Source organism: Danio rerio, chromosome 16 (genome assembly GCF_052040795.2).
Source record: "Danio rerio strain M-AB ecotype USA chromosome 16, GRCz13ab, whole genome shotgun sequence".
Classification (NCBI taxonomy): Eukaryota; Metazoa; Chordata; class Actinopteri; order Cypriniformes; family Danionidae; genus Danio; species Danio rerio.
Genome location: NC_141036.1, coordinates 36576078 through 36600232, shown reverse-complemented (window position 1 = coordinate 36600232; position 24155 = coordinate 36576078). Strand labels below are relative to the sequence as shown.

Below are 24155 nucleotides of genomic sequence, written 5' to 3'. Positions count from 1 at the left end.
ATCCCGAGATCATGGGCCACCACCTCTAGACGTTCTCCAGCTGTCTCCGACACACAAATGGCAAATTTAAATGCTTGTAATATAGTTTTTCCTGGAGTATTTGATCATTTAAAGATTTTAAATGGTATGACGTAAATGGTTAGATTTCAATGTACTGGCACAAAACGATTTACGGGACACTGAATGCAGGAAAGTACTGCTAGGAGAAACATGAAGTTAAAGGCACGCTGTGTTTTTCCTGCATCATTAGAAGCACTGAATAACAGAGATAATGTCTGCTCCCAGACAGGTTTCCCAAATGATCCCCCCTCTGCCACTATTTACACAAGCAGGTAACCCAGAGATGTTTTGGCTCTCAAGTGCAATGTAAAGTGATTGTTATAAATCTCTTACTTAAATTGAAATATCCAATACCTCGAAGCCTATATTTATTTGATGTAATTTATTTGAGTTAAAAGGCAGTGATATGAAATTGTTTACAATATTTTATAAAATATATAAATAAATAAAACAGTATAGAAATTTTGAATGTACCAATTGCTATAAATGAAAAAATACATTCAGTGCTCAGCATAATTGATTACAGCCCATTTTGAAAATGAACATTTACAAAATGAACAATGAACTCAGTGAATATAGGCAATTTATTTTGGTGCATTTAAACGAAACCGATTTATTAAACAGATATATTTATTTAAATAATATTTTAGTCACCAAACATGTTCAGAAATTTAAAGATAATACAATTAAATTCATACAAAATATTGCAAAAAATAAATTACAACCTACAAAATTTCAACTTAATATATAATTATGTTGGCTTGAGAAAGCCAACATACTGTTATACTACTCTGTCCTTGAAAACAAACGTATCTCCTCCTATGCCGTTCATGCCACAAGGCCTAAATGTGGTCAAAATGTGCCTTCTACATTCAAGGTTGTTGCTATATCTCCTCATGCCTATAAGACTTATTGTTTTTTTAATAAAAAAATTTAAATATTAATAATCCGGGCATATAAAAAAATTATACAAGCCCCAAATTTGGCCAAAAGCTGTATTTAGATGCGTTAGGTTTTGTTGCTATATCTTTAACGTTTAACAGACTTATAGTTTTCCAATAAATAATTTTTAAGCATTATTTTTCTTAAAATATGGCAAGCCATTTTTGACTTAAACTCCATATTTTTTACTAATATGGCAAGCCATTTTTGCATGTATCACTTTCACAATTAAGCATTGTATTTTCAAAAAAAATACGGCAAGCCATTTTTACATAATGTTCATTCCTTTAGTCCCTTTATTAATCAGGGGTCGCCACAACGGAATGAACCGCCAACTTATCCAGCATTTGTTTTACACAGCGAATGCCCTTCCAACTGCAACCCAACACCAGGAATACATAATGTTCAAGTCCAGTTTTTGACACTCATAAAGACTATAATTGAAACATCGGGGTTGATTAAGATCACTCATATTGCCAAGAAGCTTTGATGTATCATCACTAACCTGTCAAATGTCCCCATAGCAATAAAACAGTATAACTTAGCAACCATTTAAAAATGGCAATATCTCTACATCAGAACATCGTATGGACCTGGGCATTGGCTTGTTTGACTCATGCTAGCAAATGGGACTTCTTGTGTACTATGCATGGTAACAATGATAATGGAAGCCAAGTGCTAAAAATGATTAGCTACATGCTATGAATGTTTATCTAAATGCAATAAAATATGCTAGAAATGCCTACTAAGTATTAGCATTTGATCAAACATGTACATGAGCATTGCCATTTAGCAACTGCTTAGCAATAATTGTTTTAGCAACTGCCTAGCAACCACTTAGCAACCACCGCCATGCTTCCTGCCAACTGCCATCCCCAGTCCTAGCGCAGTCACGTTGGCTTTCTCAAGCCAACATCAAAGTTTATCAATAAACTTTAGATTCTAGTTTGTTTTTGCTTCTCTTGATTTTTCTCTTTTTAAATTTGAATTTGATATTTTTCTATAACATACAAATTTGAGTGTACTAGTTTTTGGACTGTTATCATAAGTTATTTTGTTTAATAAGCTCCAGATTTGGCTTCAGTACTGACTAATGTATATGCACAAACATAATATTGTATAGCTTCCTGTTGAAAATATGAATTAAAAAGATGAGGGGTGTACTTATATATGCTGAGTACTGCATAATTTATTGTTATCTATATTAATATTAATCTATATTAATATTAATCTATATTAATCTATATTAATTATTTATTCCTAAATAATTACAAATGTAACTTGCACGTGCACAGATGTATCAGCGAGACCTTCCATTCCTTTTTTGGCATCATTAATCATGTAACGCTCTACTGAGGTTCACTTTCTTTCTCTGAATTTTAGCAGGGTTTTTTTTAACCCTCGTTCTCCTTTTCACAGCCAGTAAAAGAGAAGAATACAGAGAATGAGTGAGAGTGGAAAACGAGAGAGAGAGAGAGAGGTGTGAGCGAGGCAGCGTCTGTTGACTGTGAAGGTCACACTGGATCAGAGAACTTCCTCGGGGCAGAAAATAAATGAACTCCCCCACCCACTTCTGCACGGAGAAAGACAGACAGAGAGTAAGTGCGAGAGAAAAGAAAAAAAGAACAAAAAAAAAAAAACAAAGAGGAAGAAAATGTGATTTCCAGAGCGTGAGACTCGGAGAACTCTGCATGACGATGATTGACAGCCAAACTATATGGAGGGTAGTATTGGCGGGTGCACGTTCGGACCGGCGGACGGCAGCACCAGCCCCTGTGCCCATCACGCTTCCGTCTGATGCCCAAATTAACCTTCTCTGCAAAGTGAAGGAGGCCCAAAGCAGCCTAATCAGGGCCTGATTATGGCAGCAGCGACTGGTTAAAGGGTCAGGGTAATTGTGCCATCAGAGGCCTGATTGTTTTCAATCAGTAGGGCGGCCGGAGTGACAGCTGGGGGATTGAGGCGCTGATGGAGCCGCGGTGGGCCTAATCAGAGAGAGGCTAGGTGGGGGGAGGCGGGGGGCGAGGGGAACGCCTGATTGGTGCAAATGAATAGTCACACCACAGCCCCAAACCACCCCCCCACTCCAACTACAGCCTCCGCTCGTGTATGTATATACATACACACACACACACTAACACTGGCAATGCACCTTTTCTCTCTCTTTTACATCGTAAATTAAGCAGGCGGAGTTTGTGTTTGTGAATATGACCCTAAGTGTTCAGAATTACTTAATGATGCTCTGTGTTTGAAAGCCGTGATGGAGAATGTCATAGAGTTGAAAACTCTAAAATGTTCTTGTCTCGTTAAGAACATCTCGTATATGTTTTATGCATACATAATGCTATATATTAATATGTATTATATGCATATTGCTTTTGATAAATTGTTTACATTTTAATAAATGGTTTGCTTTAATAACAGCAACACTTGAGCTGAATGAGCTCCACAAGTTCATGTAATACATGACGATCACAAATTATGAATCAATATTCAAGCTTTAGTAGATGACCATCGACCATCTGTTAATATTAGTGAGCTAGAAATTATACTTCAGTCTACAACAGTGTCTATACAGAAAACAGAGTGTGAAATTCAATACCTTTGAAGACCTTTTTTAATACTCTTTCCATACATTTTAAGACCTTAAAACCACTTCAACCAAAAACACTGGCAAACGTACAGTATATTTACTAAACATTAATGTAAGAAACTAATCCAACACTAAAACATTATTCACATACTAAATAAAAACTATTAAGTTTAGCTAATTCAGCATGTTGGCGCCTATAGAACTGCAGAATAATGGTGTTGCCTTGGTTACTGCAGTAAACAAAGCAGCATGATGTAAAATCTAGTAGGATATCATTGATTTCATAAACCACACAGCATCGTAGATTTAATTGAGGCAAACTTTAGCATACATTGCATAAACAAAAATGATATAAAGTTAAGTACCTTGCAAAATAGCATTTAAGACTTTTTAATATTTTTAAGGGTCTGAAATTTCTCTACATTGATTTATTAACTTTTAATACTTTTTAAGACCCCGCAGACACCCTGTACAATTAACATTCGCCAGTCACCAAATGAGAACTAAAATCAACTGAACCAATGTTACTTGCCAGTTGCCCAATATTTTATTTTTCTTTTATTTTTTCTGAGAAATCTATAGAGTTTAGGACAATTATCAAATTATGAAGACGTGTTTGTATGAAGACTGTGTATATTTATGCAATCTGATTTGCTGTTTGAGTTTGATTCACTTATAGTGTGCACATTATAAGTGAACATTTCAAAAGAGGTTTCCTGTGATACTGCATACAAATGAAAGCTCTATGGCAGGGGTGCTCAGCCCTGTTACTGGAGATCTGCCTTCCTGCAGAGTTCAGCTCCAACCTCGATCAAACACAACTAAATCAACTAAGTAGGATCAGAAATAGCACTTGGTAATTAAAGAGAGGTGTGTTTAATCAAGGTTACAGCTAAACTCTGCAGGAAGGTAGATCTCCAGGAACAGGGTCGGGCACACATGCTCTACGGTAAAACGTTAAAAAGGAAACTAAGCAATAAATATTAATTTCATAAATGTACTATTGTCATTAATAATAATAATAATAATAATAATAATAATAATAATAGCATTCTATTTAATATTAATAGTGATGATTTCATTGTTATTCATTAGTAGGCACTATCAGCATCAGCATAAAAATGATTCATTATAAAATACTTTACAGTTTAATAGTATAATAAGTGCTGTTTGTTTAATTTTTGTTGATTAATATATGAATTACTTCAATTAATTATGATAATACAAAATGCAGCTACATATATGCGTTTCCTCAATTTGTTCAGCCAGTTTTTTAAAGAAAAACTCAATATATCATTTGATGATCAGCAAAAAAAGGTTACATTTTAGTTGTCTCCATCATTGTAGATGTGCCAAAGCGTTAGTTCTACGCCCTGTTCACAACTATTCTTTATTTGAAAGTTTTCAAAATCTGACCAAACAAAATCCAAATCCCATCTCAGATATTCAAACCCCAAGCTGATATTTTGCCCCAGAGATACCTTGGCAATTCCAAAAGGTTTGGAGCAGTTAAAGTGAGTGAATGTGCGGCCCACACACCTGCCATATCTCCTCTTCGCTGAGGGAGGTGAGGCGGTCGCTCTTCAGTACTTCCCTGAGGAGCCGGTAAGGAAGCAGCAGCACCTCCTCTTGTCTGCTCCTCTGCAGCTCAGAGAGGTGGTCCACCACAAAGCCCACCACCGCTTCCTCCAGAGCCGGCAGGTGGAAGAGATCTGCCAGCCTGTACAGGTCCAGGTAATTAAAACTGTTCAGCTCCTACACACACACACACACACACACACACACACACACACACACACACACACACACACACACACACACACACACACACACATTATATTAAATACATACATATGCACATTCAGATAAGTGAGAGTGTTTATAAAGTTAAATGTATAAAGACAAACTAGTTCTACATTGTAACATGCATACAATATTAGATCCACACACACACACACACACACACACACACACACATTTATTTGTATTATATAGTAAATAGCTTAGTTTAACAGAGCTGAATCCCATCAAAGCTCCACAATGTCTGAAAATATAGAGTGTAAAAGTATAAGTGAGAGAAAGAACAATAAATGTAGCTTTTGGATGCTGCACAGATGCTTCACACAGAGAGTGACTGCCATCTACTGGTTAAAATAAATACAGAGCACATTTTTTAATGTCGTAATGAGTTAGGAAGAGGCTCAGGTGGAATCTCTGCAAATGTTTTTCACATTTTCTGGTCTAATTTATAGGGAAAACTTCTGGTACTCTAGAGGGTAAGCTCAGAATCAGGAAATAATGATTATCATTTCACACACAAAGGCTTCAAAAGACTTGGGATATGCTGTAGCACAGAGTAATAAGCCTATGATTCTTTCAGCTTATGACTTATACGTTTAACCAGCTGTTACGTGAAGTTTTATACAATATAATTATACAAATGCATACTGATTTATAGTGGCAGTTTGCAGAACCTGTGAAAATGTTCATAATTTTAACAAAATAAAAGAAATGTCCTGAATAATATGCACATTACATAAAAGATGTTTACATATATTCATTCGTTTGCCTTCTGCTTAGTCACTTATTTATAAGGGGTAGCCACTGCGGAATGAACTGCTGACTATTCTGACATATGTTTTATGCAGCGGATGACCGTCCAGCCAGATGTTTACATATAGTCCATAAAATAAAGTTCTGAGCTGCTGCTGCGCTGTTGGTCATAGGGGAGTGGAAAGCATGAGACTGATTCCAGTGATGCTCCAGGGACAGATGAGTCTTCGCTGAGGCCAGCTTCCAGCCTCCACTGCTGAGACTGCAGCTCTGCACAAGACTATTGGCCAGCGGAGAAATTAAAATGGTCGTGCCGAACTGAGTCTGGTTCTCTCAAGGTTTTTTTTCTTCACTCTCCTATTGGTGAAGTTTTTTTTTTCCCTTTCCGCTGTCGCCACTGGCTTGCATGGTTCAGGATCTGAAAACCTACTCATCGATGAATTTGCTCTTCAGTGTTTGGACTCTCAGTAATGATTTCAAACCACACTGAACTGAGCTAAACTGAACTGAACTTAAACACTAAAAACTGAACTACCCTAATCCAGCTACTAAGACCATTTATGTTGTTACGACCCTGTCTTCTCTTTCTTACCTTTCGGTGGCCTCGCAATGTGACATCACAGTTAATTAGTTAATTTATGGGTGGAGAAAGTATATATTTGAATTTTTTTGTGAAGAACGGCACTTCCTCTGGTGGAACGTTATTCCACAGAGAGGTCATTTTGCTCCAACTCTTTTGTGTTGCCGTCTTATGTTTTGTTTTGTTTTGTATTTTGTTGAGAGAATTTCATCTGATTTCCTATTTATTTCAAATCCATAGACAGTTTGTTATACTTTATTATTCCCTTTAATAAATGTTTTTTTCATTATATACCTTTTTGTGTGTCTGATCCTTTTTATGGTACGGTCGGGAGCGAGCTGGCCGTAACAATGTGAAGCTGCTTTGACACAATCTACATTGTAAAAGCGCTATACAAATAAAGCTAAATTGAATTGAATTGAATTGAAAGAGTTCACACTTAGCTGATGATTGATGATAAAGAGTGTTTGGCATGCTGTCCCGGGAGAGACCCCTGAGCTCAGAAGATCCTCGAGCCCGGGGCTCCCACCCGTTTGCAGGGTGAGAGTGGAGTTTGAGCTCAGGTAGGTCTTGAGAACTCCTACCTTATTTAGAGCTGATGACAGATTATAAATTGCTAAATAGGGATATAATGCTGGTTAAGAGCTCGACTATTGTGCTCATTTAGATTGATTAATTCACTTATGACACATCTTTTTGGACTGTGGGAGAAAACCAGAGAACCCGGAAGAACCCACGCGAGCACGGAAAGAACAAGTAAACTGCACAAAATGTTGTTTCTATGCAGAGTTTACATGTTCTCCCCATGCTTGCCTGTTAAGGATTTGAACCGGTGACGTTCTTGCTGTAAGGCAACAGTGCTAACCATTGGGCCACCGTGCCGCACTATAAAGGGAAAGGTGAAGGAGTAGGGGCTGGAAGGGGATACTCTTAAAGGCAAAGACAACTGAAGTAAGAAACTCTGATTATTTAAAGTGAGTTAGGAATCATCTGATTGGTGAATCATATGTTAGTTAATGCAGGACCAACCATAATCAATCATAAGCACATGCTCCTCTCGAAATTAGTTTATAAATAAACTCATTAAAATAACCACCTGCAAAACTTTAAATTCCTGGTTTTAGTGTGTGGTAACCTGGATGATCTACGTTTTTTTTGTTGTTGTTGTTTGTTTTGCTTTTTTATGGAATTTCATAAGCGCTTTGTTTGTTCTGAACAACTGCTTACTATGCTTCAGAAAAATCCTCCAGGTCCTGCAGATTCTTAATTTCTCCACCATCTTTTGTGTCACACTTTCCGGCAGTTACTGTGTGATTTTGAGATCCAACTTCTCACACTAAGAACTATTTAGGGGTTCAAATGCTGATGAAACGTGATGCATTAAAAGCTGGGGGATGGAAATTTTTGGAGATCAAGGCAGATCATTTTTCTAGGAAAACATGCAAGTATCTTCTGCTACTTCTGAATGGCAGAACTTAATAAAAAAACACATTATTTTAACAAAATCTTCATCCTGATCAAAATAAAAGCATTTTCTTCCGGAGCATCGAGCATTTAAACCTTATTTATTAGTCCTTCAAACATGAACTGATCATTACCAGAACTTGCAATGTTTTCAATTTAGATCTAACACATAAACACCTAAATGAGCTGATAAATATTAACACACCTGAATGAGATAGTGTGAACAGAGACTGAGCAGTTCCAGTAACTGAAGGTGGCTTCCAGCTGACAGGACGTCCTGTATCACCCCTGGCTCCAGCATGATCTACAGACAAAAGATAGGAGTAAGACTATCTAAAGAAAATCACAACAACATTGCTTTATCTTTCTATGTCACATTCAGGCGTCTTTGACTTTTTCAGGTCAAAGGGAAGAGAGAGATGGAGCATTAAATATTGTAAAGAGCTGAGTGTTGCATCTTAAATCTAAGCTAAAGCATGTATGCCTTGAAAAAAAGAAAAAATAGCTCACTGGTTCTTATAAAAGATAGTGATCTTTACTTTTCTTCCTTTCATTACCATAGGGTCAATGTGACTTCATGATTCATTTTAATAAAGAAGTTTATATTTAATAGGTTTACATAAAAAAGTAATAAAATTGTCTAAAATTAAAGAATATATACATCATTAAATATGACTTCTTTAATGGTTAAAAATATCTTGAAATGATCCAATTAAATTATTAAAAAAATTACAGACCCCAAACCTTTGAATCTCAGCATATATATTATGAGACCACCTCTGACATACATCAAATGGCATGCACTAAATTCCAGGGGTTTCATTACCACGACGTAAAATGGGCGTGGCTCGGTCGGTGTTTGGGAAACGCCCCCTTAAAAAAAAAAAAACAATACTGAGAGGTCACCGATCATGCGCAGTACAGGTTCTTTTTTAGCGCGGTCATTTCAAACAGGATGATTATGGATAAAGAACCTACCGCGGTGGATAACGAGGGAAAAAACAATCATACAGGTTATTTTTTTGTTTTTATAATGTTATATTTTAAAGATTTCATTAGCAAAAACGGCTGACCTCGTTTTACTCCGTTTTACTGTCTCTGGGCTTTTGTACTTCCATTTTAAACCAAATAATAATGGTTGTGGTAAGATTAACCGTGTTTTTGTAGTTTAAAATATGGTATTCAGTCATGTTTCAACAAATAAATACTACATTTTCTGTAATAAATCGTGGTTAATTTTTCTTTCTCGATCTTAGTTAATTAACATAACTCATATTTATTTTCTATTTTTATTTAAAGTCATCATACACAAAACAACTGGGATCAGGACAGGTATCTGATGTTAACTAATATAAAAGTGATCATACATAAAACCCCTGGGATCAGGACAGGTATCTGATGTTAATATATATAAAAGTGATCATACATGAAACCCCTGGGATCAGGAGAGGTATCTGATGTTAATATATATAAAAGTGATCATACATGAAACCCCTGAGATCAGGACAGGTATTTGATGTTACTGTATATAATATAAAAGTGGTCATACATTAAACCCCTGGGATCAGGACAGGTATTTGATGTTAATATATATAAAAGTGATCATACATGAAACCCCTGGGATCAGGACAGGTATCTGATGTTAATATGTATAAAAGTGATCATACATGAAACCCCTGGGATCAGGACAGGTATCTGATGTTACTGTATATAATATAAAAGTGATCATACATGAAACCCCTGAGATCAGGACAGGTATTTGATGTTACTGTATATAATATAAAAGTGATCATACATGAAACCCCTGGGATCAGGACAGGTATTTGATGTTAATATATATAAAAGTGATCATACATGAAACACCTGAGATCAGGACAGGTATCTGATGTTACTGTATATAATATAAAAGTGATCATACATGAAACACCTGACATCAGGACAGGTATCTGATGTTACTGTATATAATATAAAAGTGATCATACATGAAACACCTGAGATCAGGACAGGTATTTGATGTTACTATATATAATATAAAAGTGATCATACATGAAACACCTGACATCAGGACAGGTATCTGATGTTACTGTATATAATATAAAAGTGATCATACATGAAACACCTGACATCAGGACAGGTATCTGATGTTACTGTATATAATATAAAAGTGATCATACATGAAACACCTGAGATCAGGACAGGTATCTGATGTTACTATATATAATATAAAAGTGATCATACATGAAACCCCTGGGATCAGGACAGGTATCTGATGTTAATATATATAAAAGTGATCATACATGAAACACCTGAGATCAGGACAGGTATCTGATGTTACTGTATATAATATAAAAGTGATCATACATGAAACACCTGAGATCAGGACAGGTATTTGATGTTAATATATATAAAAGTGATCATACATAAAACCCCTGGGATCAGGACAGGTATCTGATGTTAATGTATATAATATAAAAGTGATCATACATGAAACACCTGAGATCAGGACAGGTATTTGATGTTAATATATATAAAAGTGATCATACATGAAACACCTGGGATCAGGACAGGTATCTGATGTTAATGTATATAATATAAAAGTGATCATACATGAAACACCTGGGATCAGAACAGGTATTTGATGTTAATATATATAAAAGTGATCATACATAAAACCCCTGGGATCAGGACAGGTATCTGATGTTAATGTATATAATATAAAAGTGATCATACATGAAACCCCTGAGATCAGGACAGGTATCTGATGTTAATATATATAAAAGTGATCATACATGAAACCCCTGGGATCAGGACAGGTATCTGATGTTACTGTATATAATATAAAAGTGATCATACATGAAACACCTGAGATCAGGACAGGTATTTGATGTTAATATATATAAAAGTGATCATACATGAAACCCCTGGGATCAGGACAGGTATCTGATGTTACTGTATATAATATAAAAGTGATCATACATGAAACACCTGAGATCAGGACAGGTATCTGATGTTAATGTATAAATAAAAGTGATCATACATGAAACCCCTGGGATCAGGACAGGTATCTGATGTTAATGTATATAATATAAAAGTGATCATACATGAAACCCCTGAGATCAGGACAGGTATCTGATGTTAATATATAAATAAAAGTGATCATACATGAAACCCCTGGGATCAGGACAGGTATCTGATGTTAATGTATATAATATAAAAGTGATCATACATGAAACACCTGAGATCAGGACAGGTATTTGATGTTAATATATATAAAAGTGATCATACATGAAACCCCTGGGATCAGGACAGGTATCTGATGTTACTGTATATAATATAAAAGTGATCATACATGAAACCCCTGAGATCAGGACAGGTATCTGATGTTAATATATATAAAAGTGATCATACATGAAACCCCTGAGATCAGGACAGGTATCTGATGTTAATATATATAAAAGTGATCATACATGAAACACCTGAGATCAGGACAGGTATCTGATGTTAATGTATATAAAAGTGATCATACATGAAACCCCTGAGATCAGGACAGGTATCTGATGTTAATATATATAAAAGTGATCATACATGAAACACCTGGGATCAGGACAGGTATCTGATGGTAATGTATATGATATATAAAGTTTTTGGCACAAAAGCCGTGGGATTGGGACAGGTATCTTAAGTTATAACAGTATTAATGTAATCTGAGAGGTATCTTAAGTTAATTTGTTTAATATAACATTCACTGACTTCACATGAAACACCTGCGATCAGGACAGCTATTTAGTACTGCATATAAAAGGCATTTGACACGAAACCCCTGCAATACGTACAGGTATCTGAATCAAACGGCTGTTTTCACAATCTGCGCATGATGCAAATTCACAGATAGGCCACGCCCACCCGATGACGCAGTAGCGGTTACGCTGTACTGAAACCCCTGGAAAAAAGTGCCTGCCTACATCAAATCTGTGTTAGCAACACGGTTAGCTAAAAAAAATAAAACCATAAAATTAAAACCCCTTTTGTTGTGGTTTAACTGAAATAAACGAGTTAGCTAAGCACAAAGAGTTACATTTTTTTTGGTTTACCTTGATTTATTAAAATGAACAAAACATATAAAGACCTGTTAAAAAAGTGATTAAGATGAAAAATGCATAGACAAATAACTTTAGCACTTAATATAAGCTACAGCTATAAATATAACAAAACATTTGAAGCATTAATAAAAGCTATAATTGATCAGTGACACTAAAATAACTGTGTATATCATAGTTAGCAAAACACTACCAATCATAAACAATACATTAATGTATATACTTTGTTTAACAACTAAATCAGCACATTTTATGCAGATTTACAGTGATGGCAATGCTAGTTGGAACAGCAGCTTTTAGGTTACCTAAATCAGCCAGAAAGGGCAACTAGACAAACTAATCACAGATCTAATAGAGATGCAATCTGTGTTTGTTTTATCAGTGTTATTGACAACATGAATATGCAACCAAAAACAAAATCAGGATATATAAATATCAACAGTGTGAAATCCTTAAACTAGCAGTAAATGCATAACCCAGGATTTGTGTGTAATGATGCCTTCACATACTATTTCAATTATTGCAAAAATTAATTTTATGTTAACGTGTTTTTATTTTACCTCGCATAACAGAGTAGCTTGGCCCTCATTGTATAATTAAAAGAAAAATGCATACGTATTTGATCATCTATAAGGCCATCTTGGGGATGTTGCCTTCACATCTCTGTTGTTTGATGAACTATGGATGTGCACTCATTTTTATGTCTGATTCAGCTGCCTATGGGAGAAATGACTAGGAATAATAAACGGTCAAACCACTAGCTCTACAAACAAGTTTGTTCATGTCTATACAGAATAATATAATAAGAAAAAATCAATTCGGGCTGCACGGTGGCGCAGTGGGTAGCACATTAGCCAAACACCAAGAAGGTTGCTGGTTCGAGCCTCGGCTGGGTCAGTTGCTGTTTCTGTGTGGAGTTTGCATGTTTTCTGTGTTTGCGTGAGTGCTCCGGTTTCCCCCACAAGTCCAAAGACATGTGCTATAGGTGAATTGGGTAGGCTAAATTGTCCCTTGAGTATGTCTGTGAATGATTGTGTATGGATGTTTCCCAGTAATGGGTTGCAGCTGGAAGTGCATCCGCTGTGTAAAACATATGCTGGGTAAGTTGGCGGTTCATTCCGCTGTAGCGACCCCAGCTGAATAGAGGGACTAGGCCAATGATTGAATGAATGAATGAAAAAAATCTATTCGCAACATCAAGCAGAATAACCAGCTTTTTTTAACATCTAAAAATCAATAGAAGTGAATGAAACCGGAAGTCTCGAGCCAAAAAGATCCCAGGGGATGTGAACAATAAGGTCAAAACAACAGAAAACACTAGAGAAATATTCTCTTCATTCTCAAACTGTTAGACTCTCTCCTTTCCTTTTGTTCTAACTGAATTGTGTAAGAAGGCAACTAAGTATGCAGCTTCATCTGACTGGAATATTCTTCGGTCTAAACTGAAATGACAATATTGGTGTTTTAGGATCATTGATCAACAAAAAATACTAGGCAAATAAACATTGACTCAGTTATTTGTAATTTATTGTAAGTGTTACTTAGGGCTGTGTGATTAATTGAAATCAAATTGCAATGTTGCAAAACATTTCGATTAGCTAATCGCAAGAGGCTGTGATATGTAATATATATGAGGCTGTGATATGTAATATATATGTATTATTTAATTTCCCCCACCCAGAGCAAATGCGTGACTGCTGTCTGTGTGTGACAGTCTCACTAGCCAGTTGAGTGAGCACATTTTTATTTTGCCCAATCAAAACTTTTCAATCTGCTTCGTATGAGTTATGTTAGTTTGCTGAGTGTTCTGTATTTTTATAATTATTATTTTTTGTTTGTATAATAAGCTACACTATCTCCCTAAAAAGGTAAGGTCATTTTACTTACTGTTTGTTCATTTTGCTAACTGTTTGCTTTAGAGAAAATTTTGTTTAATTTTTGAATATTTAAAAACAAATTTAAATAAATGTTGGAGTATGTTAATATCTTTCTTTAAAAAAAAAAACACTTACTGCATTTTAGTAGTAAACAGCTACGATACAGAATATTGAGCTAAATCTTGACTACAAAATAAATCGCAAATAAAATAACAATCGTAATATCTGTCAAAAAATATTATAAAATTTTTCAATATTAATATATTTTCCCTAAATCGCACAGCCATAGTGTTACACAAGATTTTTAGTCTTTTTCTGGTAAAACATTCATTCAATTATTTATTTTGCTTCCGCCTGGTCTGTTTATTCATCAGGGGTCGCCACAGCGGAATGAACAGCCAACTGGAAACACCCATAGGTTATTCAATTCCCCTATACCAAGTCTTTGGATTGTGGGGGAAAGCGGAGCACCTGGTGGAAACCCACGCCAACACGGGGAGAACATGCAAACTCCACACAGAAATGCCCAGACGGGACTCGAACCAGCGACGTTCTTGCTGTGAACCACAGAGCCACCATGCCGCTAAACAAAAAACTATGAAACAACCATTAAATAACTTGATGCCACATTTAATTCACAATTAAATTAAGTGGTTAGCACATTTGCCTCAAAGCAACAAGGTCACTGGTTTGAATCCCAGCTGGACCAGGAGGCCTTTCTGTGTGGAGTCTGCATGTTCTCCCCTACGCATCTTCTCAAGTTCAAGTTAAAAGGAATTACTAGTTCATTCCACAGTGGCGACCCTAACAAAGCAGGTGTATAAGCCGAAAGAAAGTAAGTGTGTGATAGCTGGCCTAAAATAAAAAATAAAAATCGGTCAGAATTCACTCAGCCCCTCTTGCATGTTGCGCTCAGTTTCCCGTTAATTCGGATGTACAAAAAGAAAATGCGTCGGATTCCCAGTGCGCAGTGTTTCATACATCTGACTTTTTTTACTGCGTACACACATTTACAGCTTTGTCCGTACGCAATGTTTTAGTATTAATTCAACGCAAGTCTTTGTACATAAGGCCCCAGGACACCAGCCCTTCATGACTGAAATCTTGTGGGAAAAAAAAAGAAGAAAAAATAATAATAATTCACTCAGCCCCTACCCTCCTGCTTGTTTTAAATCTTTGAGGATATTTTTATCAAAAAATTAAATAATGATGGACACCAGTAAGCATCAACGTCCATAGTATTTTTTATTATTAATATTATGGATGTCAAACATGGATATTCCAACATTCTTCAAAATTTCATCTTCCAGGGTACAGGGTAAGTCATTTTCCTTTTTGGATGAACTCCCTTTAACAAGATGTCCTCAAAAACTAGACAAGATAAAATCTGATGTGGTCTACAATTCTCATTTTTTTCCAAACACAAGCAAAACCACTTGAATTTAACTTGAAACTCATAATCACGACATCCCAAGTGGGAAGTAGGACATTTTGTGATGTACCAGGATAAATATTACTATTCTCAAGTGCTTTACGTATCTGCTCTTTTTTGGAGAGTGGATTCATAATGGAGACTTCACACAACCAAGAGACTTTGAAGCACAGCTAGTTTTGTTTGCTTTGCATGTTCTTGTGTGTATGCAGCTGTGTGTGTGTGGGCTATGCTGAATTTACCTGGCCTGTGTAGGCGAAGTCCAGTGCGTGCTTCAGTCCCACACTAGTCACACCCTGGAGGGTTACTTCATCCGCTTCACTCTCCACCATACACAGACTGAACATGGCCTGAAGACACACATGAACATAACTCATGAACCACAGAACTAGAGTAATACTGCATCCTGTAAATAGCTGGTAAAGCACAAACGTCAATACACTGTTCATTCATGTCTGAAGAGTCTGAAAGAGAGTCCATAAGCAACAATCAGTGCCTACTTTACTTTCACACACCAACACACACACACACACACGGGCAAAAATAGAGAGACCAAGACCAAGAGGCCAGAGCTGTCCTGCTGTGTTCTCTGAGAGGAGTACACTAATCAAAAGCATTGATCGCTGTCACAGAGCGAGTGTAGGATGGTCATTGATCAGAGCCAGTGGAGAAGTCGAAGGACATGGATCATTGTTATACCTCCAAACAACAGTGATCAAACCTAACCGCTCCTAATGATGAACTTCTAGAATAAAAAATACATATATTTACTTTATCTATCCAACCGTCTATCAATAAGTGAAAAAATAAGAGACCCTTTTAAATGTTCAGTTTCTCTGGATTTACAATTTTCAAGAGGTCACACTTAGCTGATAATTAATTATAAAGCTTGTTTGGCATGCTTTGCTGGGAGAGAGCCCTGAGCTCATAAGATCCTCGAGCCTGGGGCTCCTTTCTGTTTGCAAGACGAGAAGGGAGTTTGAGCTCAGGTAGATCTCAAGAGCTACCCTGCTGTAGTAGCTAATGAGCAGATAGTAATTGCTCTTATGAGATAACTACTTACTAGGAGCCGATTTGGATTAGTCAATTAACTTAAGTTGCATGTTTTTGGATGGTGGAAGGAAACCAGGGAACCCTAGGGAAACCCACGTGAGCATGGGGAGAACGTGTAAACTCCGCACAAAAACATTGGCTGGCTTGGTAAGGTCTAGAACCAGTGAAGTTCTTGGGGTGAGGCAACAGTGCTAACCACTGGGCCACCGTGCCACTCTTCTAGGAAAGGAGGAGTAGGGGTGGAAGGGGGGATTCTTCAAAACGAAGATGGCTGTGATATGGGACTTAGGGTATTTATAGTGGCTTAGGAATCGTCTCATTGGTGAATCATAAACTGAATAATGCGGGGCCAGCTGCAAGCAATCATAAGCATGTGATCCTCTCGAAATTAGTTTATAAATAAACTTCACTTATTCTGCAAACTATTGGTGGAATTTCTTTATAATTTAGGATAAAATGTTGTGCTAATTTCGCCTTTAGAGGCTAAGTTAGCAAAACATTGTGAAATGTTTTCAGCTATTTTTATTCTTTTTAGGCAGCATAATTATAATGCTTTAACTTTATTATTTAATGTAAAAATTCTGATTTTCAATCATACCACATGAAAACATTTGTAATTTATTGGAAAAAATAAATGCTATAATCTCTTTTAGGATTTGATCAAAATTGTGCCATTTTGGTGACTAAATTCAATTAAGCTTGTTCTCCTTGCCCTGTTTACTAAAGCGGGTGGAGCTATAAACGCCTATGTGTCACCATAGTGGCAAATTAACAATTCTAATGGTGGATGCTATTGAGGGAGAAATCAACACTAAAGGGTGGGAGAAAGGGGGAATGTCAATCAGAGTCAATCAAAGTATGATTATAGAAAATAATGGCTCATGGTGGCACAGTGAGTCGCCTCACAGCAAGAAGGTCGCTGATTCGAGTCGCAGCTGGGTCAGTTGGTATTTCTGTGTGGAGTTTGCATGTTTCCTCTGGGTGCTCCGGTTTACCCAAAGTTTCCCTGTTTTTTCCAAAGACATGCGGTAAAGGTGAACTGAATAAACTAATTTGGCTATAGTGTATGTGTGTAAATGAGGGTGTATAAGGCCCAATCCCAATTCTACCCCTTAGCCCTTCCCCTTACCCCTACCCCTCGTTTTGCGTGTGCACGCCAAGGGATAGGGGTGTCCCAATTCTCTTTAGCTTGAAGGCGTAGGGCTAAGGAGAAGGAGTGAATAGCCCTTCGAACGGAGATTTTTCAGGACCACATTTGAAACCAATTTGTAAGGAAATTTCCTAGAATACACCTTTGACAACAGCAGTATTGCTAAACCCAGAAGCAAGGAGATCCACAAATTAGTATTTTTTGTCATTATTATAAATTTTTACAACAAACAAACATGTTTTAATATATTCATAACCTTGTTCTTGTTTTACCGTCATGCTTTTTAAAAAAAAACACCAAAAAAAACGCTAAATTTCATGATCTGTCAATGGGCTTTTTACAGTATCTGCTATAATGTTAATGTTGTTTTTGGTGTGTGTATATTGATGAATACTGAAAAAATAATTTTTAAGATGGCTAATAATATTGACCTTAAAATTGTTTTTAAAAAGTTAAAACAGTTTTTATTCCAGCCAACTAAAAATAAACAAGAAGTTCTCTAGCAGAACAAAAATATTATATTAAATACTGTGAAAATGTCCTTCCTCTGTTAAACGTCAATTGGGAAATATTTGAAAAATAATAAAAATTTGACAGAAGAAATAATTATTTTGACTTCAACTGTATATGTACACCCAGTGTAGACTTAAAGTAGTCATAACTCTCGGACAGAGATTAAGTTTTGTTCTTGATTAAAATTAGCATCAGTGCCCAGTCATTTGAAAAATCAATGGACATTTAATGCAGGTCTTGGCTCAGACCAAAGTCTCTGTGAGCTGAAAATAGAAGCCAAGTGTTTATCATCTTTTAGCTATGTCACCTCACCTTCAAAAACCGTTTCCCAGTAGTACGTCACAAGTGCCTGGTACAAGTCTAATGTGTTTTTCTGTTTTCTATTTTAAGTGTGGCACATTTTTAATGACTTGACCAGTTGGTATTCAGACTTTCAGAAGGACTCATTACAGCTAAGGGTTTGTTTTTTTCGACTGCTACTAGGAGAGCTCCTTACTGGGACACCACTGGATATTAAAGAGACTTAATGTCAGTTTTTTTTTTTTTTTTGGAAGGAAATGGTGGGTAATAAGGATGACCTAAACCTAAGTCACACATCTGACTAGATGACTTCTAGCCTTGGAGAAGCAAGGCTGGTAAGACAGCAGTTTTAATAGCTAATTTGTATATAGCGTATGCTTTTTGTGTCATTTGAAATTATGAATCATTCAAAGCCTCACATCAGTGTTTCAGGCATTACTGCACTGAATTCTAAGCAGCATGCAAAATAAATCATATTCCATATTAGTTTTGAAGGACAGTTTTACGTCTGATTTGCTCTAAAAACACATTGGCTTCTCACACAACCTAATAACAACAATGTATTTCTGTTGAAATTTTCTCACAGACCATAAACAAAAGCAATATACAGCACAACCAGTGTAGTCCAATTAATGAACAAATGACTCCTTTGAGTCGTAAACTAATAACTCAAAAACATTAAAGTCTTATTTTCAAACAATGACTTATATGAGCTGTATGTTAATGCACTGGTTCTTTTACTTTTTTCACCAAGTACCACCTCAGAAAAAATTGTCTCTCCAAGTACCAACATAATGATTGGTACTGAAAATACATAGTAGGCCCAATTAAGTGGCTATAGCTTACTACAAAACTACAGATTAATACTTATTATTATGAATATTTATTATTGTCAGCCACTTTAAACATAATAACTAGTTTGAACAATAACACACTTACAGGTAAAAAAAAAAAGATAAATAAAACAACAACGTTTAAATTAAAATGTGATTTTAAAAGTTAATTAAAAATGGCACTGTTCTTAACAAGTTAAAAGAAAACTGTTGTACTCAAATGTAAAGTATTATCATAAATAATAATATATGGCCATCCCAAATGGGGCCCACGCGGGCTCAAAAAAACATGTTTTTTGCTATTCTATACAATTGTCTATGCGGGCCATCCCAGGTGGACCCCACACCAGCCATCCCAGGTGGGGCCCACGCGGGCCAGCCCAGGTGAGCCCCACGCAGACCATCCCAGGTGGGGCCCACGCGGGCCAGCCCAAGTGGGCCCCACACGGGTAGGCCCAGGTGGGCCCCACGCAGGCCAGCCCAGGTGGGCTCCACGCGGGCCATCCCAAGTGGACCCCACGTGGGCCAGCCCAGGTGGGCCCCACGCGGTTAGCCCCCACGCAAAAAAAACTGTTAAAAACCGTGGCAGATTAATTTCTATTATAACGAATATTTCTTATTGTCAGCCACTTTAAACATTATAAATAGTCTGAGCATTAACACTGTACTGTTCTTATAGGTCAAAAAAATTAATAAACAAACAAAAAAAATATATAAATACATGAATATTTAAATTAAAATGTGCTTTTAAAAGCAAAAAAGGGTAGATAACTCTTCTTAAAAAGTAAAAAAAAACTGCTGTACTTAAATGTAAAGTATTAACATATAGTAGCCAATTCAAGAAAACCTGGGGATGTTGCTTGGATCTCATAAATATAGGCTATATGTCATCACATTGATATATAAATCATTTTTGATAGTTTTTAAAATATATGTAGCATATGACATATTTGATTCCTCCGCGTACCACTAGAAGGAAGCCCGCGTACCACAAGTGGTACCACTGTGGTAATGAATAATTCAAAAGAGAGATTTCCAATTCTAATCAGTCTGGTGAATCACTCACGAAACTCAAACATGCAGACTGAATCAGCATTTGATTCACTCTGTCTGTTTCACAAATTTTTGTATGCCAAAAAGAAAGGTAAAATTTACTTTGTTTGCCGGTGTTTTCTACATCTGTAGTGGGTGCATGTGTTAGCTCCAACAGCCTAATGGTTAATGCATTGACATATACTGTAGCACTAAGGTGCTTACGGTGGCCCCAGTTCAATCCTTTGCCAATTTTTTACCTCTCTCTGCTCCCCTTACTTTTATGTCTGTAATCTCCACTATCCTGTCCACGCATGATGAAAACCTCCAAAAATTGATAGAAGTGGATGTTAAAAATGGACGATACAATGTTCACGTGATAGCGCTGCTGACTCTAGTTTAATGCATTGTTTACACGAGGCATCAACGACAATGCTTGAAGGAAGGTGTGTCTGAAGCTCACACTGACGCGATCACTATAGTGACAACAGTCAATGACATCCAGCTTGGACCACGATACAAAAAAGGCATTTTCTAATGTATATAAAGATTGATCATAAAGCACTGGGTGATTACCAGGCACGATAATAAGCTTTTCATCCATTTAGGCAGACAGCTATTATCTGGTGTTGCACGTTTCAGGACCGTTGCTGTCTATGGAGGGTCTGAAGATGAACAAAGGTCTGAGCAGATTCAGTTCCATGAGGGTAAGTAATTAACAGAACTTTAATTTTTGGATGAACTAAACCTTTAAATTGTGGTTAAAAATTATCAATTAAACAGGAAAATTAATCTATTAATTTATTTGTTTGCGTGTTTGAAAATCTCTTTTCTTTAGTCACAAAAAGACTGTAGCAAATGTGCATCTTCAAATACAATACATCAGTATGTAAATTCGCATTTACCTAGAGCTTTGCTAAACAAAAATCTCTAGACTAATGTGTAATGTCATTATTAGTGTTTGTCTTTAATGCCAGTGCTGATTACAACCTTCACATTTAGTCATTAGTGCTGCTGAGGTGTTAAAGCTTGAAAGGATGTACTATCCTGTTATTTCCCAATGACATCAGGCCTGAAAATAGATCAAGACAAGTACCACTGGATGTGATTTTTACATTTTGTGAAGAAAATATACAAAGCTGACTATTCAAACCTCACTGGCGCAATTCTAGGAAGTTCTGGGTGGTTGCAATTATGTCACTAAATGATTCTGCGTGATTACACAGTGAACCGAGCTAAATCAGCCCACCTCCTTATGATACTGTATGTTTGTGTGTAGAGTAGATACAATATGAAACACATCCATACCCTCCTTCCCTCTAAAGGAATTCTCATCCTTGTTTTGTGTTTCACTTGAATAATACACTTCACCTCAACAAGACTTAAAGGCACAGTATGTCATTTTCACAGCTAGAGGGTGTGTATTAAAAACAAACAAAGGCATATTTTGATGATAGTGTGGGAGTTGTGGTCTTCATTACATCCGACAGGTCTCATGGTCAATTTTCAAACCATGTTCATGCATGAGCTTAACTATTCAAAACTAATCATCATGGTAGTATGAAGCAGAGTAAAGACTGAAAGAGATCTAAGTGAAACGAGACCACTGAAGCAATTGTTGAAATTGTTAAGATGAGCACAAAGAGGCTTTTTTATGTCACAGTCACCCATTTGGTTCTTCCAGTCATAACTACATTTGGGAATAAGCAGCGATGTTTCATCATACTGAATACATTTAAAGTGTCTGTTATAATGTTGCCCTATGCACTCTAATAAAACATATATTAAAGCGTTTTTGGTGTTTCCCTTTTTTATACAAAACCAGTTGGCCACACAGAGCATGTTCCAAGTCATAAGTTAAAACTGCTTATTTCATTAGATTTGACCCTTCTTTGAAACATTTGGGATAATATAAGTACAGAAGTCAGCAAAATCTATAATGAGCTAGGGATGCCATTATTGACCAATTTCACTATTAACCGTGCTTTAATTCATCATTTAATTAATCATGAAGGCTTCTCAACACCGTGTTTCTACATGGAGAAAAACTGCTGCAACTAAACAAAGTTATGCTAACTGTGCACTAGTATGAAGTTCCAAGCTTGTACACTAAGGCTAATATGCACACACACTGGATTAACTATAAATGAGGCCGTTCACATATTGCGCCTTTTGTGCGCACACATTTGTTTCCAAGTGTGTGGCTCGAGTATATTGGGAGCATGCATACGGGCTCACACTTTCCAGGCGCACGTAGATAAAAAAAATGGCACAAGTCACATGACAAGAACTTGACCAATCATCTTCATTTTTGGATAGAATATACACATTTCCACTCCAAATAGAAAAAAACTAAACAAAATTTTGTAATATAGTTTATTAAAAGTGCCTTTCAGACAGAGGTTCAGCAACCTACATTTGTTCTCTTTAAAAGGGAAATACTTAGCTAATATGTAGCTTAGACTTACATTAGATCAATACATTTTTTTCATTCATTCATTTTCTGTTCGGCTTAGTCTCTTTATTAAACTGAAGTCGCCACAGCGGAATGAACCGCCAACTTATCCAGCATATGTTTTACGCAGCGGATACCCTTCCAGCTGCAACCCATTACTGGGAAACACATACACACTCATTCACACAAACACTCATACACTACGGTCAATTTTAATATACCCAATTCACCTGTACCACATGTCTTTGGAATGAGGCTCGACTTGCTGTGGGGCGAACGTTCCATCCACTGCGCCACCGCATCACCCATACATTTTATTTTTTTATTTAATCCTAATTTTTTTTATTTGTTTATTTATTCATTGTTCTGACATTTATTTTCACTGTAAAATGTATTACTTATGTTTAAATGTCAAAAAACGTTTTTTACTTATTTATAGTCCAAAGAGAAAATTATGTATTAATTGGTTACTGAACAGCAATAAATAACACTTTAAAATTTAAGGAGTTTTCATATGATTTTTCTAAACTAGTAGTGTTTGGAATTTAATGAATGCACAATAATTGTAATAACCCCGACAATAATAGTAAAAGCAAATTCCTTAATCGTTGTATCCCTACAATGAACAAATCTCATTTTGTCTTTAATCTTAAAGGTACAGTTCATGCACAAATGATGCAAGACCAAAAATACTGTCTGTTTGGGATTCATTTCAAACAAAGCTCATTTTGATTACACAACAGACATGTGTGTATGCATGTGTTTGATTTAAATCTATTCAAACATTCCACCTAATAAAATCAAGAATAATATAAACCTTGCAGGCATAATATGTCAAAGTGTAGCTGTCAGACAGAGCCAGCAGCTTGATGTGATTTGTTGACACCGCAACTATATTGACTGAAGCTTTGGATCAGTCCATGTTTTATCCAAACTACAACTTCATGTCATTTGATAACACCAGCAAAAGGCATCCTCAACAGAAACCAAGGGCTAAATGGAAAACAGAGGGATCATATCTTATCATTCTAGCCCAACTGTGGTGCAGAGCCTCCCTGGAGACATATAGTGATAAATATACCTGCCCTATTTAATTCTGTTCTTTGGACTGTGCACATAATCTTTCCCTGTTTTGCAGGGCTGGATTTATTTCTTCTTTTCTAATCTTCTGAACAAACCAAAATCAAATCTCACTGATACGGTATCCAGGCCGCTGCCGAC

At 36.4% G+C, this 24155-nt stretch overlaps 2 protein-coding genes across 7 annotated transcripts in view; one reads left to right on the top strand and one right to left on the bottom strand.

Annotated features, from left to right (window-relative positions):
- The window catches only part of fbxl4 (F-box and leucine-rich repeat protein 4), a 420342-nt gene that overhangs the window by 350444 nt on the left and 45743 nt on the right, over positions 1-24155 (top strand). The window lies entirely within an intron of this gene.
- The window catches only part of klhl32 (kelch-like family member 32), a 40089-nt gene that overhangs the window by 9877 nt on the left and 6057 nt on the right, over positions 1-24155 (bottom strand). For all 5 annotated transcript variants that reach the window (XM_087284865.1, XM_087284868.1, XM_087284867.1 and 2 more), the window contains 3 exon segments: positions 15841-15948; positions 8398-8496; positions 5135-5350 (listed from right to left, as the gene is read on the bottom strand). In XM_087284865.1, coding sequence (XP_087140991.1) covers positions 5135-5350; positions 8398-8496; positions 15841-15948 — 423 coding nt within the window.